General features: G+C 42.0%; 1 protein-coding gene across 2 annotated transcripts in view; it reads left to right on the forward strand.

Moving 5' to 3' along the window:
* The window catches only part of LOC133558384 (vinculin), a 75,402-nt gene extending 58,131 nt beyond the window's left edge, over nt 1–17,271 (forward strand). For both annotated transcript variants that reach the window (XM_061909730.1, XM_061909731.1), the window contains exons 14-21: nt 61–210; nt 287–395; nt 5,345–5,647; nt 5,716–5,840; nt 8,148–8,333; nt 8,408–8,611; nt 14,648–14,752; nt 14,822–17,271. In XM_061909730.1, the coding sequence (XP_061765714.1) occupies nt 61–210; nt 287–395; nt 5,345–5,647; nt 5,716–5,840; nt 8,148–8,333; nt 8,408–8,611; nt 14,648–14,752; nt 14,822–14,968 (1,329 nt within the window). In that variant the 3' untranslated portion in view covers nt 14,969–17,271. The remainder of the gene's footprint in view (nt 1–60; nt 211–286; nt 396–5,344; nt 5,648–5,715; nt 5,841–8,147; nt 8,334–8,407; nt 8,612–14,647; nt 14,753–14,821) is intronic.
* Nucleotides 17,272–17,904: the final 633 nt, after the last annotated feature.

Genomic DNA, 17,904 nt, shown 5'->3' on the forward strand with positions numbered 1-17,904 from the left:
TGCAATCAATCAAGCGACATCCCTCCCTGTTGCGTTGTTGATCTCAGTCTTCTTGTCTAGGTCTTTGAGGAGAGGGCCGCTAACTTCGAGAACCACGCCAACAGGCTCGGCGCCACGGCCGAGAAGGCGGCCGCCGTGGGCACCGCCAACAAGAGCACGGTGGAGGGCATCCAGGCGGCCGTCAAGTCAACCAGAGACTTGACGCCACAGGTATCAACGCTTCGTGTTTAGGGCCGTTTGAAGGCACTCCCGAGCAGAGCGGCCAGTTGACCTGCTGCTTTTCCAGGTGGTTTCTGCCGCGCGGATCCTGCTGAGAAACCCCGGCAACCAGGCGGCATACGAACATTTTGAGACCATGAAGAATCAGTGGATCGACAACGTGGAGAAAATGACAGGTGCAAAAATGATTACATGGAGTTGGGGTTGAAACCGAATCCAGTACCTTTTTTTTTTTTTGACACCAACCGATTTATGTAAACTGCAACGGTGCCGTGTTGCGCGTGACGCCATTTAGCACTCGGCGATCACTCCAGCAGCACTGAGAGCGGACTAACCCAAACTACCTCTAGGTCAGTCCTGGGCAATTATTTTGACTGGGGGGCCAAATTTAGAGAAAAAATGAGTCTGGGGGACGGTATATCTATTTTTAGGGACACTAATACAAAACCTCACATTAATGTCTGATTGAATGGGTTGTACTTGTAAACGAGGCCGTCGACAAGTTTGAGGTGGCTGCAAGATTGGTGAAATCGGAAATTCTCAAGATGGAAATGGGCAAATAAGACATTGGGTGTGTATGTAAATATGTACAGCATTTGTTTTGTGTTAGCTATACTTTGCCGTTTTTATTCGTAAATTGTGGACGGTATTTTTTATTTTACTTATACATTGTACCTTTCAGTTTAAGGTTTACTTAGTGCGGTCTCAGTGCATGTTTTTTTTACCATATTTGATTACCCATATAAGTTTTCATGTAGGGACGGCGTGGCGCAGTGGGAGAGTGGCCGTGCACAACCCGAGGGTCCCTGGTTCAATTCCCACCTAGTACCAACTTCGTCACGTCCGTTGTGTCCTGAGCAAGACACTTCACCCTTGCTCCTGATGGGTCCTGGTTGGCGCCTTGCATGGCAGCTCCCTCCATCAGTGTGTGAATGTGTGTGTGAATGGGTAAATGTGGAAGTAGTGTCAAAGCGCTTTGAGTACCTTGAAGGTAGAAAAGCGCTATACAAGTACAACCCATTTATGATTGAATGCTACAAAAGTTTTGACAAACCGCCTTAAAAAACAGAATGGAATTTTAAATTTTTCTATGAACGATAAAACACTGAATATTGACAACATATGAACGTCACACCCCCTCTCGATCGACATATTTTACAATCAAGTGAAATGCGACAAAAACGCATAAAACGTGTGACAAACAGCGAAGTATGAAGGCAAAGGGTAAAAATACAATATACAATCTGATATATAACTAAGCTTTATAACTTTGTTGTGAAAATCTCCTTCCACGTCTGTCCCTGACACCCACATTTCAGGCTGGCATTCTGTGGAAACGCTCCCCACCCACACTGCTTGGTGCCTCGTCTGAGCTGCTGTGACTTAGATGACCACAGTAACTAATTAGATGAGCATAGTAACTATTATATCATGCAAAAGCGCAGTTTCCAACCATTTAAAGGCCTACTGAAATGAGATTTTCTTATTTAAATGGGGATAGCATGTCCATTCTATGTGTCATAGGATTTAGTAGAGAACTTTTTGGTCGCTAATAAAAAAGCCTGGCTTGTACCGGAAGTAGCAGACGATGTGTGCGTGACGTCACGGGTTGTGGAGCTCCTCAAATCTGCACATTGTTTACAATCATGGCCACCAGCAGCAAGAGCGATTCGGACCGGGAAAGCGACGATTTCCCCATTAATTTGAGCGAGGATGAAAGATTTGTGCGTGAGGAAAGTGAGAGTGAAGGACTAGAAAAAAAAAAGACTATACAGTGGGAGCGATTCAAATGTTATCAGACAAATTTACTAGGATAATTCTGGAAAATCCCTTATCTGCTTATTGTGTTACTAGTGTTTTAGTGAGATTATATGGTCGTACCTGTACAACCTGAAGGTCTGCCCCGCACCTTTCTTCAGCACCAGTCGACGGGTGGTGGTGATGCCCATCTCTACCCTTCGCTAGGGACCCTCTTCGAAACACGATCTTTCGAAATGATCGCTGCATAATACACTGTACTTTGTGTGTGTGGTCCAATCCAACCGTGTTCGCTTGACCGCTCTGTTCCATAAAGCTTCACCATCATCTTTCGGGAATGTAAACAATTAAGCACCGGCTGTGTTTTGTGTTGCTAAAGGCGGCCGCAATACACCGCTTCCCACCTACAGCTTTCTTCTTTGACGTCTCCATTATTCATTGAACAAATTGCAAAAGATTCAGCAACACAGATGTCTATAATACTGTGGAATTATGCGATGAAAAGAGACGACTTATAGCTGGGAACGGTGCTGGAACAAAATGTCCTCTACAATGCGTGACGTCCCGCGCACGCGTCATCATACCGCGACGTTTTAGCATTATACTTCCGCGCGACATTTTTTAAATTGCAATTTACTAAACTAAACCGGCCATACTGGCATGTGTTGCAATGTTAATATTTCATCATTGATATATAAACTATCAGACTGCGTGTTCGGTAGTAGTGGGTTTCAGTAGGCCTTTAAATACTTTGTATAGTTCAAGACTTACGGTCATTTGAAAACATCACTTCACATCATAATGGCAGCTACAGTTGCCATCTTATACATCTAAAAAAAATATTTGGGAATGTCCGGCGGGCAAGATTGAAATACTTAACAGGCCACATGTGGCCCCTGGGCCTTAATTTGCCCAGGTCTGCTCTAGCTAATGTTGCAATTTTAAATGCCGACAAAGAAATCGACTCAAAAAATGCTCCTGCGCAAGTAAGGTTCCACTTTTCCCAAAAATGCGCCAGCTTGATGCTAATTTACATCATCACATGCTACTGATTAGCATTAGCGATTTCGCATGGCGATTTCAACACCTCCTAATTTGTTAATTGAAACTAAAACTAAAATTCACATTACCTTTAAACAGTTGGTGTGTAATAAGTACAATACTTACAGTATTAACACTTTTTAGAGCACAACAAAAGACCAGACAGCAAAGACTAACCTGACGAGCCCGGTGTTTTTCAACCACTGTGCCGCGGCACACTAGATTATTTAATTTTACCTATTTGGGTTAAAAATATTTTTTGCAAACCAGTAATTATAGTCTGCAAAAAATGTGTTGTTGTTAAATTTCAGTTCTGTCTAAAGCTCGGCAGAGTAACCGTGTAATACTCTTCCATATCAGTAGGTGGCAGCCGGTAGCTAATTGCTTTGTAGATGTCGGAAACAGTGAGAGGCAGCGTGCAGGTAAAACGGTGGCTGATGCTTAAACCAAAAATAAATAACAGGTGAGTTCTTTTAAGAAAAGGCATTGAAGCTTAGGGAAGGCTATGCAGAACGAAACTAAAACTGAACTGGCTACAAAGTAAACAAAAAACAGAATGCCGGACGACAGCAAAGACTTACTGTGGAGCAAAGACGGCGTCAACAATGTACATCCGAACATGACATCACGATTAACAATGTCTCCACGAAGAAGGATAAAAACAAAGTAGATGCGGGAAATATCGCTCAAAAAAAGATATGAAACTGCTACAGGAAAATACCAAAAAAGAGAAAAAGCCACCAAAAAAGGAGCACAAGACGAGAACTAAAACAGTACACGCAGGAAAATAGCAAAAAAGTCCAAATAAGTCAGGGCATGATGTGACAGGTGGTGACAGTACACCTACTTTGAGACAACAGCTATAGTGATGCATGCTTGGTTATGCTTTAAAGTCATATCCAGCAATTGTGACAGCGACTTTTTACGTCAACCGAGATAGGTTTTTTAACGGTTTCTGCTGGTGGTGTGCTTCCGGATTTTTTCAACGCAAAAAATGTGCCTTGGCTCAAAAAAGTTTGAAAAACACTGGACTAGCCAACACACAATTAACCGGAGCCGTGTATGGAGAGACTATGGACAACCCGGTTTCCAAGTCGGTAGCAAACATGGTGCCCTGTCGTCACGTGGGGGGCTTTTCCCACTTCTCCGTGAGCGCTTTGAGTATCTAATTATAGAAAAGCACCATATAAATAAATAATAAATGGGTTGTACTTGTATAGCGCTTTTCTACCTTCAAGGTACTCAAAGCGCTTTGACACTACTTCCACATTTACACATTAACACACACTGATGGGAGGGAGCTGCCATGCAAGGCGCTAACCAGCACCCATCAGGAGCAAGGGTGAAGTGTCTTGCTCAGGACACAACGGACGTGACGAGATTGGTACTAGGTGGGGATTGAACCAGGGACCCTCGGGTTGGAAGAAGGTAGGTTAGAGCTCCATCACAGAACCAACTATACTTGTATCCCGAAGAACCATTATTTTCGAAATCATCCCTACTGAAAAAGCAGTAGCAGCTGCTCGGTATGTTGACAGGATCCCTCATACAAAGCATGTGTCAGTGTTTTGTTTTGGTGGCGTATTTTCACATCTTTAATGCAGTAGCTGTCAGCTTAGCTCTCGCACCAAAAGCCGCCAAGATTTCTTTGCAAATTCCAGATGTCATGGCAACAGCTCGACAGTATATAGCTGCAAGCCAACTCAGTCATTGCTGAAGGTTGTCAGCGAGCATCATGTCGTCTCATCACCAAGAAGCAGTAATGACTTTTGCTCCTCTTTCTGACACTTTTGTTGTCCTTTTAGATTTGGTGGTAGCAAGCGGGACCCAGACAGGCAGCAGACGGTCTTACAAGTCTTTAAAGGCTCATTTGTGACTCCGCATTATGGGAATGTAAGGATGGAAGCTTGTTACGTCTTTTAAATCGAAAACACTGGAACATAGGTGTGAATATTCTATTTATGATAACCTGTTTTCCCGAGAATTTTGCACAATTTCCCGAGTTAATTCTTGCAAGAGCACAATGCCGACATTAAGCAGCAAATCCCCGGGCTCAAATAAAATGGATTAGATAAAATCTAATCCATTGTTGTTATTAGTATATTCTAATATATTGTGTTTATGCAATATTTATCATCTAAAAATTACTTCTTTTTTTTTTTAAAAAGGTATGCCATAGATATTTCTTTATATTATGCGGCCCCCAAGTTCAGTTGTGTTAACAATGCGACTCAAGGAAACCAAACCGAGGCGCAAAAAGTCAGGACTTAACAATCCAATCATACCAGAGCATGTGTCAAAGCTCCCTAACTGACGACATGTTTAGGTCTGGTGGACGAAGCCATCGACACCAAGTCTCTCCTGGACGCCTCCGAGGAAGCCATCAAGAAGGACCTGGACAAATGCCGCGTGGCCATGGCCAACCACCAGCCTCAGATGCTGGTCGCCGGCGCCACCAGCATCGCCCGCCGAGCCAACCGCATCCTCCTGGTGGCCAAGCGGGAGGTGGAGAACTCGGAGGATCCCAAATTCCGGGAGGTGGTAAAGGCCGCGTCGGACGAGTTGAGCCAGACAATCTCGCCGATGGTGATGGACGCCAAAGCAGTGGCCGGGAACATCCAGGATCCAAGTGTGTGCAGTTTTCTTTAAGGGAACTTTTAAATGCGGTGTCCATTTTAATCTGTTTTTGATCCCCAGATCTTCAGAAGGGCTTTCTGGACTCTGGTTATAAGATACTTGGAGCTGTCGCTAAAGTGAGGGAGGCGTTCCAGCCTCAGGAGCCAGACTTCCCACCACCTCCCCCTGATCTAGAGCAACTAAACGTAAGTCATGTGACCTTTTTTCAACTAACCAGACAGCTGCAGTGTTTCCCCCAGAATATTTGTTAAGGTGGTGTCACTCCAAGGGGAAAGGGGGTGTAGCGTGGACATACGGGGAAGGGGCTTGGTGGGTGTAAGGAATAATAGTGTAATTTGGCCTGTCACCACCATCACGTTTCCATCTCATCGCTGCCTGGGGGGGGCAATGGTTTACAGACCGGTGAAGTAGGCCGGCTTCGTCGCGTGAAGAAGCCTACAATTTTTGGTTGTGTTTTCCACTTTGTATGCTAAATGGCGCAGTGGGGAGAGTGGCCGTGCGCAACCCGAGCGTCCCTGGTTCAATTCCCACCTAGTACCAACCTCGTCACGTCCGTTGTGTCCTGAGCAAGACACTTCACCCTTGCTCCTGATGGGTGCTGGTTGGCGCCTTGCATGGCAGCTCCCTCCATCAGTGTGTGAAAGTGTGTGTGATTGGGTAAATGTGGAAGTAGTGTCAAAGCGCTTTGAGTACCTTGAAGGTAGAAAAGCGCTATACAAGTACAACCCATTTATCATTTATATACCTCCATATTTTCCGTAAAGTAAAAACTACAGTCCCAGATACCTGAGATACTAAGTATGTCATTATTATGACTTAGTAACTTACTAAGTCATAATAATGACAAAATAACGGCTTACTAAGTCAAAATAATGTATTACAAAGTCAAATTAATGACTTTCATGCTTAATTTATTACAGCATTTGGGAAGCCTGTAGTTGATTTTTATGATATAAAACACGGTGCATGTGCCTCACAATACGAAGGTCCTGAGTAGTCCTGGGTTCGGGATCTTTCTGTGTGCGGGATCTTTCTGTGTGGAGTTTGCATGTTCTCCCCGTGACTGCATGGGTTCCCTCCGGGTACTCCGGCTTCCTCCCACCTCCAAAGACATGCACCTGGGGATAGGTTGATTGGCAACACTAAATTGGCCCTAGTGTGTGAATGTGAGTGTGAAAGTTGTCTGTCTATCTGTTTTGGCCCTGTGATGAGGTGGCAACTTGTCCAGGGTGTACCCCGCCTTCCGCCCGAATGCAGCTGAGATAGGCTCCAGCGACCCCCCGCGACCCTGAAAGGTACAAGCGGTAGAAAATGGATGGATGGATGTTATATTTTTATCAACACGTGATAACAGGGACCCTGCCATTCAAAATTAGGCTGCTACATTACTAATGATTAATGTAACTATAGCTGAAAAAAAAAGTACAATAGCAATAGGAGAGACTATTCAGCCCTGAACACCATGGAGTTCATGTAGGCTTTAGGATGCAGTTACATTATTATAACAACTATCAGAGACAGAAACTCTTCATTTAACATAATGTCCTTTTCTTGCCGCTTCAACACAGAAAAAGGTAAAGTGAAATAACTTAGTTGTTAACTTTAGGTCAACAATGCTCATTCTCTCAGACAGACAGGGCTTTGCCGTCCGTAACAAACACCGCAAAATGAGCTAACGTTAGGCTATGGGCCGATATGGGCATCTACATCAACTATACGATCTGCCTCAGAAGCTGGACAGGACCAAAAAATAAATAAATAAATTATTATTATTTTTTTTTTAAGACTTTAGTTTATGCGATACCTGAATTCCTCCACGTACCTTGGAGTCTTGTTCACGAGTGAGGGAAGATTGGATAGTGAGGTCGACAGGAGGATCGGTGCGGCGTCTTCAGTAATGCGGACGCTGTAGCGATCTGTTGTAGTGAATAAGGAGCTGAGCTGGAAGGCAAAGCTCTCAATTAACCGGTCGATCTACGTTCCCATCCTCACCTATGGTCATGAGCTTTGGGTCATGACCGAAAGGACAAGATCACGGGTACAAGCGACCCAAATGAGTTTGGGTCTCTCCCTTAGAGATAGGGTGAGAAGCTCTGTCATCCGGGAGGAACTCAAAGTAAAGCCGCTGCTTCTTCACATGGAGAGGAGCCAGATAAGATGGTTCGGGCATCTGGTCAGGATGCCACCCGAACGCCTCCCTAGGGAGGTGTTTAGGGCACGTCTGACCGGTAGGAAGCCACGGGGAAGACCCAGGACACGTTGGGAAGACTATCTCTCCCGTCTGGCCTGGGAACGCCTCGGGATCCCCCGAGAAGAGCTGGACAAAGTGGCTGGGGAGAGGGAAGTCTGGGCTTACCTGCTTAGGCTGCTGCCCCCGCGACCCGACCTCTGATGAGCAGAAGAAGATGGATGGATGGATGTTAAGGCGGCTGCCTAAACAACAAAGTGCTGTGGTAAACCCTGCGCTGACTAATATCTTACCCCCCTGCTAGCTTAACGACGAGCCAGCTCCACCCAAACCCCCTCTCCCCGAAGGCGAGGTTCCTCCTCCCAGGCCCCCGCCCCCCGACGAGAAAGACGAGGAGTTCCCCGAGCAGAAGGCCGGCGACATGGTCAACGAGCCCATGATGGTGGCGGCCAAGCAGCTGCACGACGAGGCTCGCAAGTGGTCCAGCAAGGTACGTCCAGTCCACCGCGTCGATCCGCCCACTTCACGGCTTAGGATTGACCGCCGCCGCCGTTTCTCCCGCAGGGTAACGACATCATCGGGGCGGCCAAGCGCATGGCCCTGCTGATGGCCGAGATGTCACGGCTGGTGCGCGGCGGCAGCGGCAACAAGCGCGCCCTCATCCAATGCGCCAAGGACATCGCCAAGGCTTCCGACGAAGTCACGCGACTCGCCAAGGAGGTGGCCAAGCAGTGCACCGACAAACGCATCAGGACCAACCTCCTCCAGGTCAGGCAGGACTGACACCTTCAGCACCACTCTAGTCCACATAACTAACATCCGCCCACATTTGGTCCTCACAAAGTTGGTCTCCAAACTGAAACACTTTTTGTCCGAGCAGGTTTGGCAAACAAAAACCAGCCGCTTGAATACAAAGATTGTTCCTGTCACGTAGAAGATATTTGACTTTGTGTTCCTGTCATATAAACAATCTTTGCGATTTTGCTGTAGGTCCTTAAATAATAATAATGATAATAATAATAATAGATTTTATTTGTAAAAAAGCACTTTACGTTGAGCAAACAACCTCAAAAAGCAACAGTGTAAAAAATAGTAATAATAGTAATAGTAAAAAGATAATAAAAATAAATAAAATATAAAACTATAAACAGCCCAATAGCTAGAACCAGCATGCATGTCTATAAAAAGGCTTTTTTTTTTTTAAAAAGATGGGTTTTTAAGCCTTTTTTAAAAGCATCCACAGTCTGCTGTGCCCACAGGTGGTCAGGGAGAGCGTTCCACAGTCTGGAAGAAAAAAACAAAAACAGCACAGTGCTCCTTATATTTAAAGGATCTTTGTATTTTTTTCCGTAGGTCTTAAAAACAGCAGAACACTTGTCATATAGAGGATATTTGCATTTATGTACTGGCTCCTTAAAAACATCAAAATGCTGCTGTTATATAAAGGATCTTTGTGTTTTTGCATTAGGTTCTAAACCAGTTGAGTACTGCGGTCATATAGAGGATCTCTGCGTTTTTGCTGTAGGTCCTTAAATAATAATAATAATAATAATAATAATAGATTTTATTTGTAAAAAAGCACTTTACGTTGAGCAAACAACCTCAAAAAGCCACAGTGTAAAAAAATAGTAATAATAATAATAGTAAAAAGATAATAAAAATAAATAAAATATAAAACTAGAAACAGCCCAATAGCTAGAACCAGCATGCATGTCTATAAAAAGGCTTTTTTTAAAAAAAGATGGGTTTTTAAGCCTTTTTTAAAAGCATCCACAGTCTGATGTGCCCTCAGGTGGTCAGGGAGAGCGTTCCACAGTCTGGAAGAAAAAAACAGCACAGTGCTCCTCATATATAAAGGATCTTTGTATTTTTTGCAGTAGGTCTTAAAAACAGCAGAACACTCTTGTCATATAGAAGATATTTGCATTTATGTACTGGCTCCTTAAAAACATCAAAATGCTGCTGTTATATAAAGGATCTTTGTCATTTGAAACAGCAGAGTGCTCCTACCATTATCATTATAGATGATCTGTGCATTTTTGCAGTATGTCCCTAGAACAGCATAGTGCTCCTGTCATATTACTGCAGAGGTTCTTTGCGGTTTTGCTGGAGGTCCCTAAAAACATCAGAATGCTGCTGTTATATAGAAGATCTTTGTATTTTTGCAGTAGGTCCTTAAAAACTGCAGATCATTCCTGTCATATAGAGGATCTTTGCATTTTTGCAATAGGTTCTTATAACAGCAGAGTGCTCTTGTTATATTGAGGATCGTTTGCGTTTTTGCAGCAGGTCCCTAAAACATCAGATCGCTCCTGTTAATAAATGATCTTTGCGTTTTTGCAGTGGGTCCTTAAAAACATTAAAAAGTTGCTGTTTTATAAAGGATCTTTGTATTTTGGCAGTAGGTCCTTTGAAACAGCAGAGTGCTCCTATCATTAGAGATGATGTTTTGCGTTTTTTTCAGAGTGCTGCTCTCATTTTACTGTAGAGGATCTTTGCGGTTTTGCTGTAGGTCCTTAAAAACAGCAGAACGCTCTTTTCATATGGATGATCTTTGTGTTTTTGCAGTGGGTTCTTAAAACAGCAGAGTGCTCTTGTTATATAGAGGATCTTTGTGTTTTTGCATTAGGTCCTTAAAACAGTAGAGCACTCCCGTCATATAGAGGATCTTTGTAATTTTGCAGTAGGTCCTTAAAAACAGCAGAACGCTCTTTTCATATATAAATGATCTTTTTGTTTTTGCAGTAGGTTTTTAAAACAGCAGAGCGCTCTTTTTATATAGAGAATCTTTGTGTTTTTGCATTAGGTCCTTAAAACAGTACAGCACTCCCGTCATATAGAGGATCTTTGTAATTTTGCAGGAGTTTTTAAAACAGCAGAGTGCTCTTGTTAAATAGAGAATCTTTGTGTTTTTTGCATTAGGTCCTTAAAACAGTAGAGCACTCCCGTCATATAGAGGATCTTTGTAATTTTGCAGTAGGTCCTTAAAAACAGCGAAACGCTCTTTTCATATGGTTGATCTTTGTGTTTTTGCAGTAGGTTCTTAAAACAGCAGAGTGCTCTTGTTATATAGAGAATCTTTGTGTTTTTTGCATTAGGTCCTTAAAACAGTAGAGCACTCCCGTCATATAGAGGATCTTTGTAATTTTGCTGTAGGTCCTTAAAAAACAGCAGAATGCTCTTTTCATATGAATGATCTTTGTGTTTTTGCAGTAGGTTCTTAAAACAGCAGAGTGCTCTTGTTATATAGAGAATCTTTGTGTTTTTGCATTAGGTCCTTAAAACAGTAGAGCACTCCCGTTATATAGAGGATCTTTGTAATTTTGCTGTAGGTCCTTAAAAACAGCAAAACGCTCTTTTCATATGAATGATCTTTGTGTTTTTGCAGTAGTTTTTACAACAACAGAGTGCTCTTGTTATATAGAGAATCTTTGTGTTTTTTGCATTAGGTCCTTAAAACAGTAGAGCACTCCCGTCATATAGAGGATCTTTGTAATTTTGCAGTAGGTCCTTAAAAACAGCAAAACGCTCTTTTCATATGAATGATCTTTGTGTCTTTGCAGTAGGTTCTTAAAACAGCAGAGTGCTCTTGTCATATAGAGGATCTTTGTGTTTTTGCATTAGGTCCTTAAAACAGTAGATCACTCCCGTCATATAGAGGATCTTTGTAATTTTGCAGTAGGTACTTAAAAACAGCAGAACGCTCCTTTCATATGAATGATCTTTGTGTTTTTGCAGTAGGTTCTTAAAACAGCAGAGTGCTCCTGTCATATAGAGGATCTTTGTGTTTTTGCATTAGGTCCTTAAAACAGTAGAGCACTCCCGTCATATAGAGGATCTTTGTAATTTTGCAGTGGATCCTTAAAAACAGCAGAACGCTCTTTTCATATGAATGATCTTTGTGTTTTTGCAGTAGGTTCTTAAAACAGCAGAGTGCTCTTGTTATATAGAGAATCTTTGTGTTTTTTGCATTAGGTCCTTAAAACAGTAGAGCACTCCCGTCATATAGAGGATCTTTGTAATTTTGCAGTAGGTCCTTAAAAACAGCAAAACGCTCTTTTCATATGAATGATCTTTGTGTTTTTGCAGTAGTTTTTACAACAGCAGAGTGCTCTTGTTATATAGAGAATCTTTCTGTTTTTTGCATTGGGTCCTTAAAACAGTAGAGCACTCCCGTCATATAGAGGATCTTTGTAATTTTGCAGTAGGTCCTTAAAAACAGCAAAACGCTCTTTTCATATGAATGATCTTTGTGTTTTTGCAGTAGTTTTTATAACAGCAGAGTGCTCTTGTTATATAGAGAATCTTTCTGTTTTTTGCATTAGGTCCTTAAAACAGTAGAGCACTCCCGTCATATAGAGGATCTTTGTAATTTTGCTGTAGGTCCTTAAAAACAGCAAAACGCTCTTTTCATATGAATGATCTTTGTGTTTTTGCAGTAGGTTTTTAAAACAGCAGAGTGCTCTTCTTATATAGAGAATCTTTGTGTTTTTTGCATTAGGTCCTTAAAACAGTAGAGCACTCCCGTCATAGAGAGGATCTTTGTAATTTTGCTGTAGGTCCTTAAAAACAGCAAAACGCTCTTTTCATATGAATGATCTTTGTGTTTTTGCAGTAGTTTTTACAACAGCAGAGTGCTCTTGTTATATAGAGAATCTTTCTGTTTTTTGCATTGGGTCCTTAAAACAGTAGAGCACTCCCGTCATATAGAGGATCTTTGTAATTTTGCAGTGGATCCTTAAAAACAGCAGAACGCTCTTTTCATATGAATGATCTTTGTGTTTTTGCAGTAGGTTCTTAAAACAGCAGAGTGCTCTTGTCATATAGAGGATCTTTGTGTTTTTGCATTAGGTCCTTAAAACAGTAGAGCACTCCCGTCATATAGAGGATCTTTGTAATTTTGCTGTAGGTCCTTAAAAACAGCAAAACGCTCTTTTCATCTGGTTGATCTTTGTGTTTTTGCAGTAGGTTCTTAAAACAGCAGAGTGCTCTTGTCACATAGAGCATCTTTGTGTTTTTGCATTAGGTCCTTAAAACAGTAGAGCACTCCCGTCATATAGAGGAGCTTTGTAATTTTGCAGTAGGTCCTTAAAAACAGCAAACGCTCTTTTCATATGGTTGATCTTTGTGTTTTTGCAGTAGTTTTTACAACAGCAGAGTGCTCTTGTTATATAGAGAATCTTTCTGTTTTTTGCATTAGGTCCTTAAAACAGTAGAGCCCTCCCGTCATATAGAGGATCTTTGTAATTTTGCAGTAGGTACTTAAAAACAGCAGAACGCTCCTTTCATATGAATGATCTTTGTGTTTTTGCAGTAGGTTCTTAAAACAGCAGAGTGCTCTTGTTATATAGAGAATCTTTGTGTTTTTTGCATTAGGTCCTTAAAACAGTAGAGCACTCCCGTCATATAGAGGATCTTTGTAATTTTGCTGTAGGTCCTTAAAAACAGCAAAACGCTCTTTTCATATGGTTGATCTTTGTGTTTTTGCAGTAGGTTCTTAAAACAGCAGAGTGCTCTTGTCACATAGAGCATCTTTGTGTTTTTGCATTAGGTCCTTAAAACAGTAGAGCACTCCCGTCATATAGAGGATCTTTGTAATTTTGCAGTAGGTCCTTAAAAAACAGCAGAATGCTCTTTTCATATGAATGATCTTTGTGTTTTTGCAGTAGGTTCTTAAAACAGCAGAGTGCTCTTGTTATATAGAGAATCTTTGTGTTTTTTGCATTAGGTCCTTAAAACAGTAGAGCACTCCCGTCATATAGAGGATCTTTGTAATTTTGCAGTGGATCCTTAAAAACAGCAGAACGCTCCTTTCATATGAATGATCTTTGTGTTTTTGCAGTAGGTTCTTAAAACAGCAGAGTGCTCTTGTCATATAGAGGATCTTTGTGTTTTTGCATTAGGTCCTTAAAACAGTAGATCACTCCCGTCATATAGAGGATCTTTGTAATTTTGCAGTAGGTCCTTAAAAACAGCAAACGCTCTTTTCATCTGGTTGATCTTTGTGTTTTTGCAGTAGGTTTTTAAAACAGCAGAGTGCTCTTGTTATATAGAGGATCTTTATGTTTTTGCATTAGGTCCTTAAAACAGTAGGGCACTCCGGTCATATAGAGGATCTTTGTAATTTTGCAGTAAATCCTTAAAAACAGCAGATCACGCTTTTCATATGGATGAGCTTTGTGTTTTTGCAGTAGGTTCTTAAAACAGCAGAGCACTTTTGTTATATAGAGAATCTTTGCGTTTTTGCAGTAGGTCCCTAAAAACATCAGATTGCTCTTGTTATATAGAGGATCTTTGTGGTTTCGTTGTAGGTCCATAAAAAACAGCAGAGCTATACCGGGGCGGCATAGCTTGGTTGGTAGAGCGGCCGTGCCAGCAACTTAAGGGTTGCAGGTTCGATCCCCGCTTTCGCCATCCTAGTCTCTGCCGTTGTGTCCTTGGGCAAGACACTTTACCCACAGGCTCCCAGTGCCACCCACACTGGTTTATATGTAAAAATTAGATATTGGGTTTCACTATGTAAAGCGCTTTGAGTCACTAGAGAAAAAGCGCTATATAAATGTAATTCACTTCACTTTACAAATATACAAGTGACGTTTCTGTTTTTGTAGTAGAAAACAGCACAACATTCTCGTCATAAACAGGATTTTTGCAGCTTTGCTATTGGTCCTTGAAATTAGCAGAGCACTCCTGGCATATAAAGGATCTTTGACTAGTGTTTTTGAGGTCGTCATTTGAAGATTTAGGGGGACAATGAAAGGATTTTTCACTGTGACATAACTCCACTTTCTCACCTGCCCACAGGTGTGCGAGCGCATTCCCACCATCAGCACCCAGCTCAAGATCCTGTCCACGGTCAAGGCCACCATGTTGGGTCGCACCAACATCAGCGAAGAAGAGTCCGAACAGGTGAGTTCATATTCTCTCATTCTCTGGAACCGCCGAGCCTGCTTTTTGCTAACGCGACCCGGGTCCCAGGCTACCGAGATGCTGGTCCACAACGCCCAGAACCTGATGCAGTCCGTGAAGGAGACGGTCAGGGAGGCCGAGGCGGCGTCCATTAAGATCCGGACGGACGCCGGTTTTACCCTCCACTGGGTCAGGAAAACGCCCTGGTACCAGTAAAGACCAGGACCGGAGGGCTCGCTCCGCGCCACGCTGGTGCTGTCCACATGCCGGACTCTGATTGGACAGCTGTTAAGTCTCACGTCTGTGAGAGTTGCTGTCCTGAAAACCAAGCAGGTTTTTGCCTTGGATCCGTACTGGGAGTGTGTGTAAAAATGTGCTTATTTCGACAAATCCGGGAATATATATATTTTGATGAAAGCTTGGATTATTTTAAGTTTCAGATCTTTGTACTGATAACTGTAGCTCACGACGCAAGACTTATAGACCTGCGCAAGACTATTATAGACCTACACAAAGATCATTGTAGATAACCCAAAACTCACAGACCTACACACAAATATTATAGACCTGCACAAAGACTATTGTAGACCAACACAAAATCTATAGACCATGAAAGACCATTACAGACATTCACAGGTCTTTTCTACACAAACACAAGACTAGTGTAAAGCTACAAAAGACTATTATTACATTTACAAGACTTGTAGGCAACACAAGACTTAGACCTACGCAAGATTATTGTAAACCTACACAAAATCTTGTTCACAACACAAGACCTAAAAAAGACCTAAACAAGGGACTTGAAAACCAACACAGGACATATAAACTTACACAAAGCTTATATAAACCTGAACAAAGACTATTGTAGACCAACGCAAGATGTATATTACAGACATTCACAGGTCTTTTCTAGACCAACACAAGACTTATAAACCTACGCAGACTATTACAGACATCCCAAGGCTATTCTAGACCAACAAAAGACTATTATAGACTTACAAAAGCTGTGTAGGCAACACACAACTTATATATCTATGCAACATTTTTATGAACCAACAGAAAGACTTGTAGACAACACAAGACTTACAAAGACCTAAACAATGGACTTGGAAACCAATGGAGGACATATAAACCTACACAAGAATATTACAGACATCACAAATCTATTCTCAACCAACACAAAACCTTTTAACCTACACAAGACCAACACAACTTTTAAACCTACTCAGTACTTACATCTTATAAGACCTACACAAGACTATCACAGACATGCATTACACTTATAAGCCCGCACAAGACAGTGACAGATCTACACAAGTCTATTCCACACCAACACAAGACCTTTTTATAGACCTACACAAGACTCATGAACATACACAAGACTATCAAAGACATGCATTACACTTATAAGCCTGCACAAGACAATGGCAGATCTACAAGTCTATTCCACACCAACACAAGACCTTTTGTAGACCTACACAAGACTCATAAACATACACAAGACTATCACAGACCTGCATTACACTTATAAGCCTGTCCAAGACAATGGCCGATCCACGCAAGTCTATTCCACACCAACAAAAGACCTTTTATAGACCTACACGAGACTCATAAAATACACAAGACTATCACAGACATGCATTACACTTATAAGCCTGCACAAGACAGTGACAGATCTACACAAGTCTATTCCACACCAACACAAGACCTTTTATAGACCCACACAAGACTCATGAACATACACAAGACTATCACAGACATGCATTACACTTATAAGCCTGCACAAGACAATGGCAGATCTTCGCAAGTCAATTCCACACCAACACAAGACCTTTTATAGACCTACACAAGACTATCACAGACATGCATTACACTTATAAGCCCGCACAAGACAGTGACAGATCTACACAAGTCTATTCCACACCAACACAAGACCTTTTATAGACCTACACAAGACTCATGAACATACACAAGACTATCACAGACATGCATTACACTTATAAGCCTGCACAAGACAATGGCAGATCTTCGCAAGTCTATTCCACACCAACACAAGACCTTTTATAGACCTACACAAGACTAGTATAGACCGACACTTACACACGTATGGTTACACTATGTATTAAAAATAAACACTGTTCAGTTTGTTACATAATGGCATATTTTTAGCACATTTTTTCTGCCGAAGCCTTTTTTTGCTGTGATGCTATACAGATAAACAACAGTAGACAGTGTCCATGTTGCATTGAGATTAAAATTGAAAAAGCACAGTCACGGTTTCAAAATCACGTTAAGAAAACGAGACTCGGAAGCAAACTAGCACTACCAGTGTGCCTTTGAAATTGACTCGTTTTTATAGAATTTTTTTTGGTCATTTGAAGATACTTTTGCACCGGCAAAAAAACAAACTTCCAACTGCCTCGCTATGCAAACACTGTGAGAGTCAGTCAGAATCATACTGAAGTTAAGATGTGCCTCCATGATCACTATTTTGTAATAAAGCATTTTTTAGCACTTGGGAGCGGATTGGTCTGTGACTTGTGTTGCATGGACTAAATAAGAATGTATAGTCCCGCCCTGAGCATAATACTACCACCACCATGCTTGACGGTATGCATGGTGATCCTGGGACATTTTCTCCTCCAAACATATTGCTGGGTATTGTGGCCAAACCGCTCTATTTTTGTTTCATCTGACCACAGAACTTTCTTCCAGAAGGTCTTATCTTTGTCCGTGTGATGTCGGATGAAACAAAAATTGAGCTGTTTGGCCAGCAATATGTTAGGAGAAGAAAAGGTTCCAGAAACACCACTCCTACCGTCAAGCATGGTGGTGGTAGTATTATACTCTGGGCCTATTTTGCTGCCAATGGAGCTGGTGCTTTACAGAGAGTAAATGGGACAATGAAAAAGGACTTCCAAATTCTTCAGGACAACCTAAAATCATCAGCCCGGGAATTGGGTCTTGGGCACAGTTGGGTGTTCCAACAGGACAATGACCCCCAAACACACGCCAAAAGTGGTAAAGGAATGGCTAAATCAGGATAGAATTAAGGTTTTAGAATGGCCTTCCCAAACTCCTGACTTAAACGTGTGGACAATGCTGAAGAAACAAGTCCATGTCAGAAACCAACAAGTTTAGCAGAACTGCAC

The sequence above is a fragment of the Nerophis ophidion genome, linkage group LG08, assembly GCF_033978795.1.
Source record: "Nerophis ophidion isolate RoL-2023_Sa linkage group LG08, RoL_Noph_v1.0, whole genome shotgun sequence".
NCBI classification, from domain to species: Eukaryota; Metazoa; Chordata; class Actinopteri; order Syngnathiformes; family Syngnathidae; genus Nerophis; species Nerophis ophidion.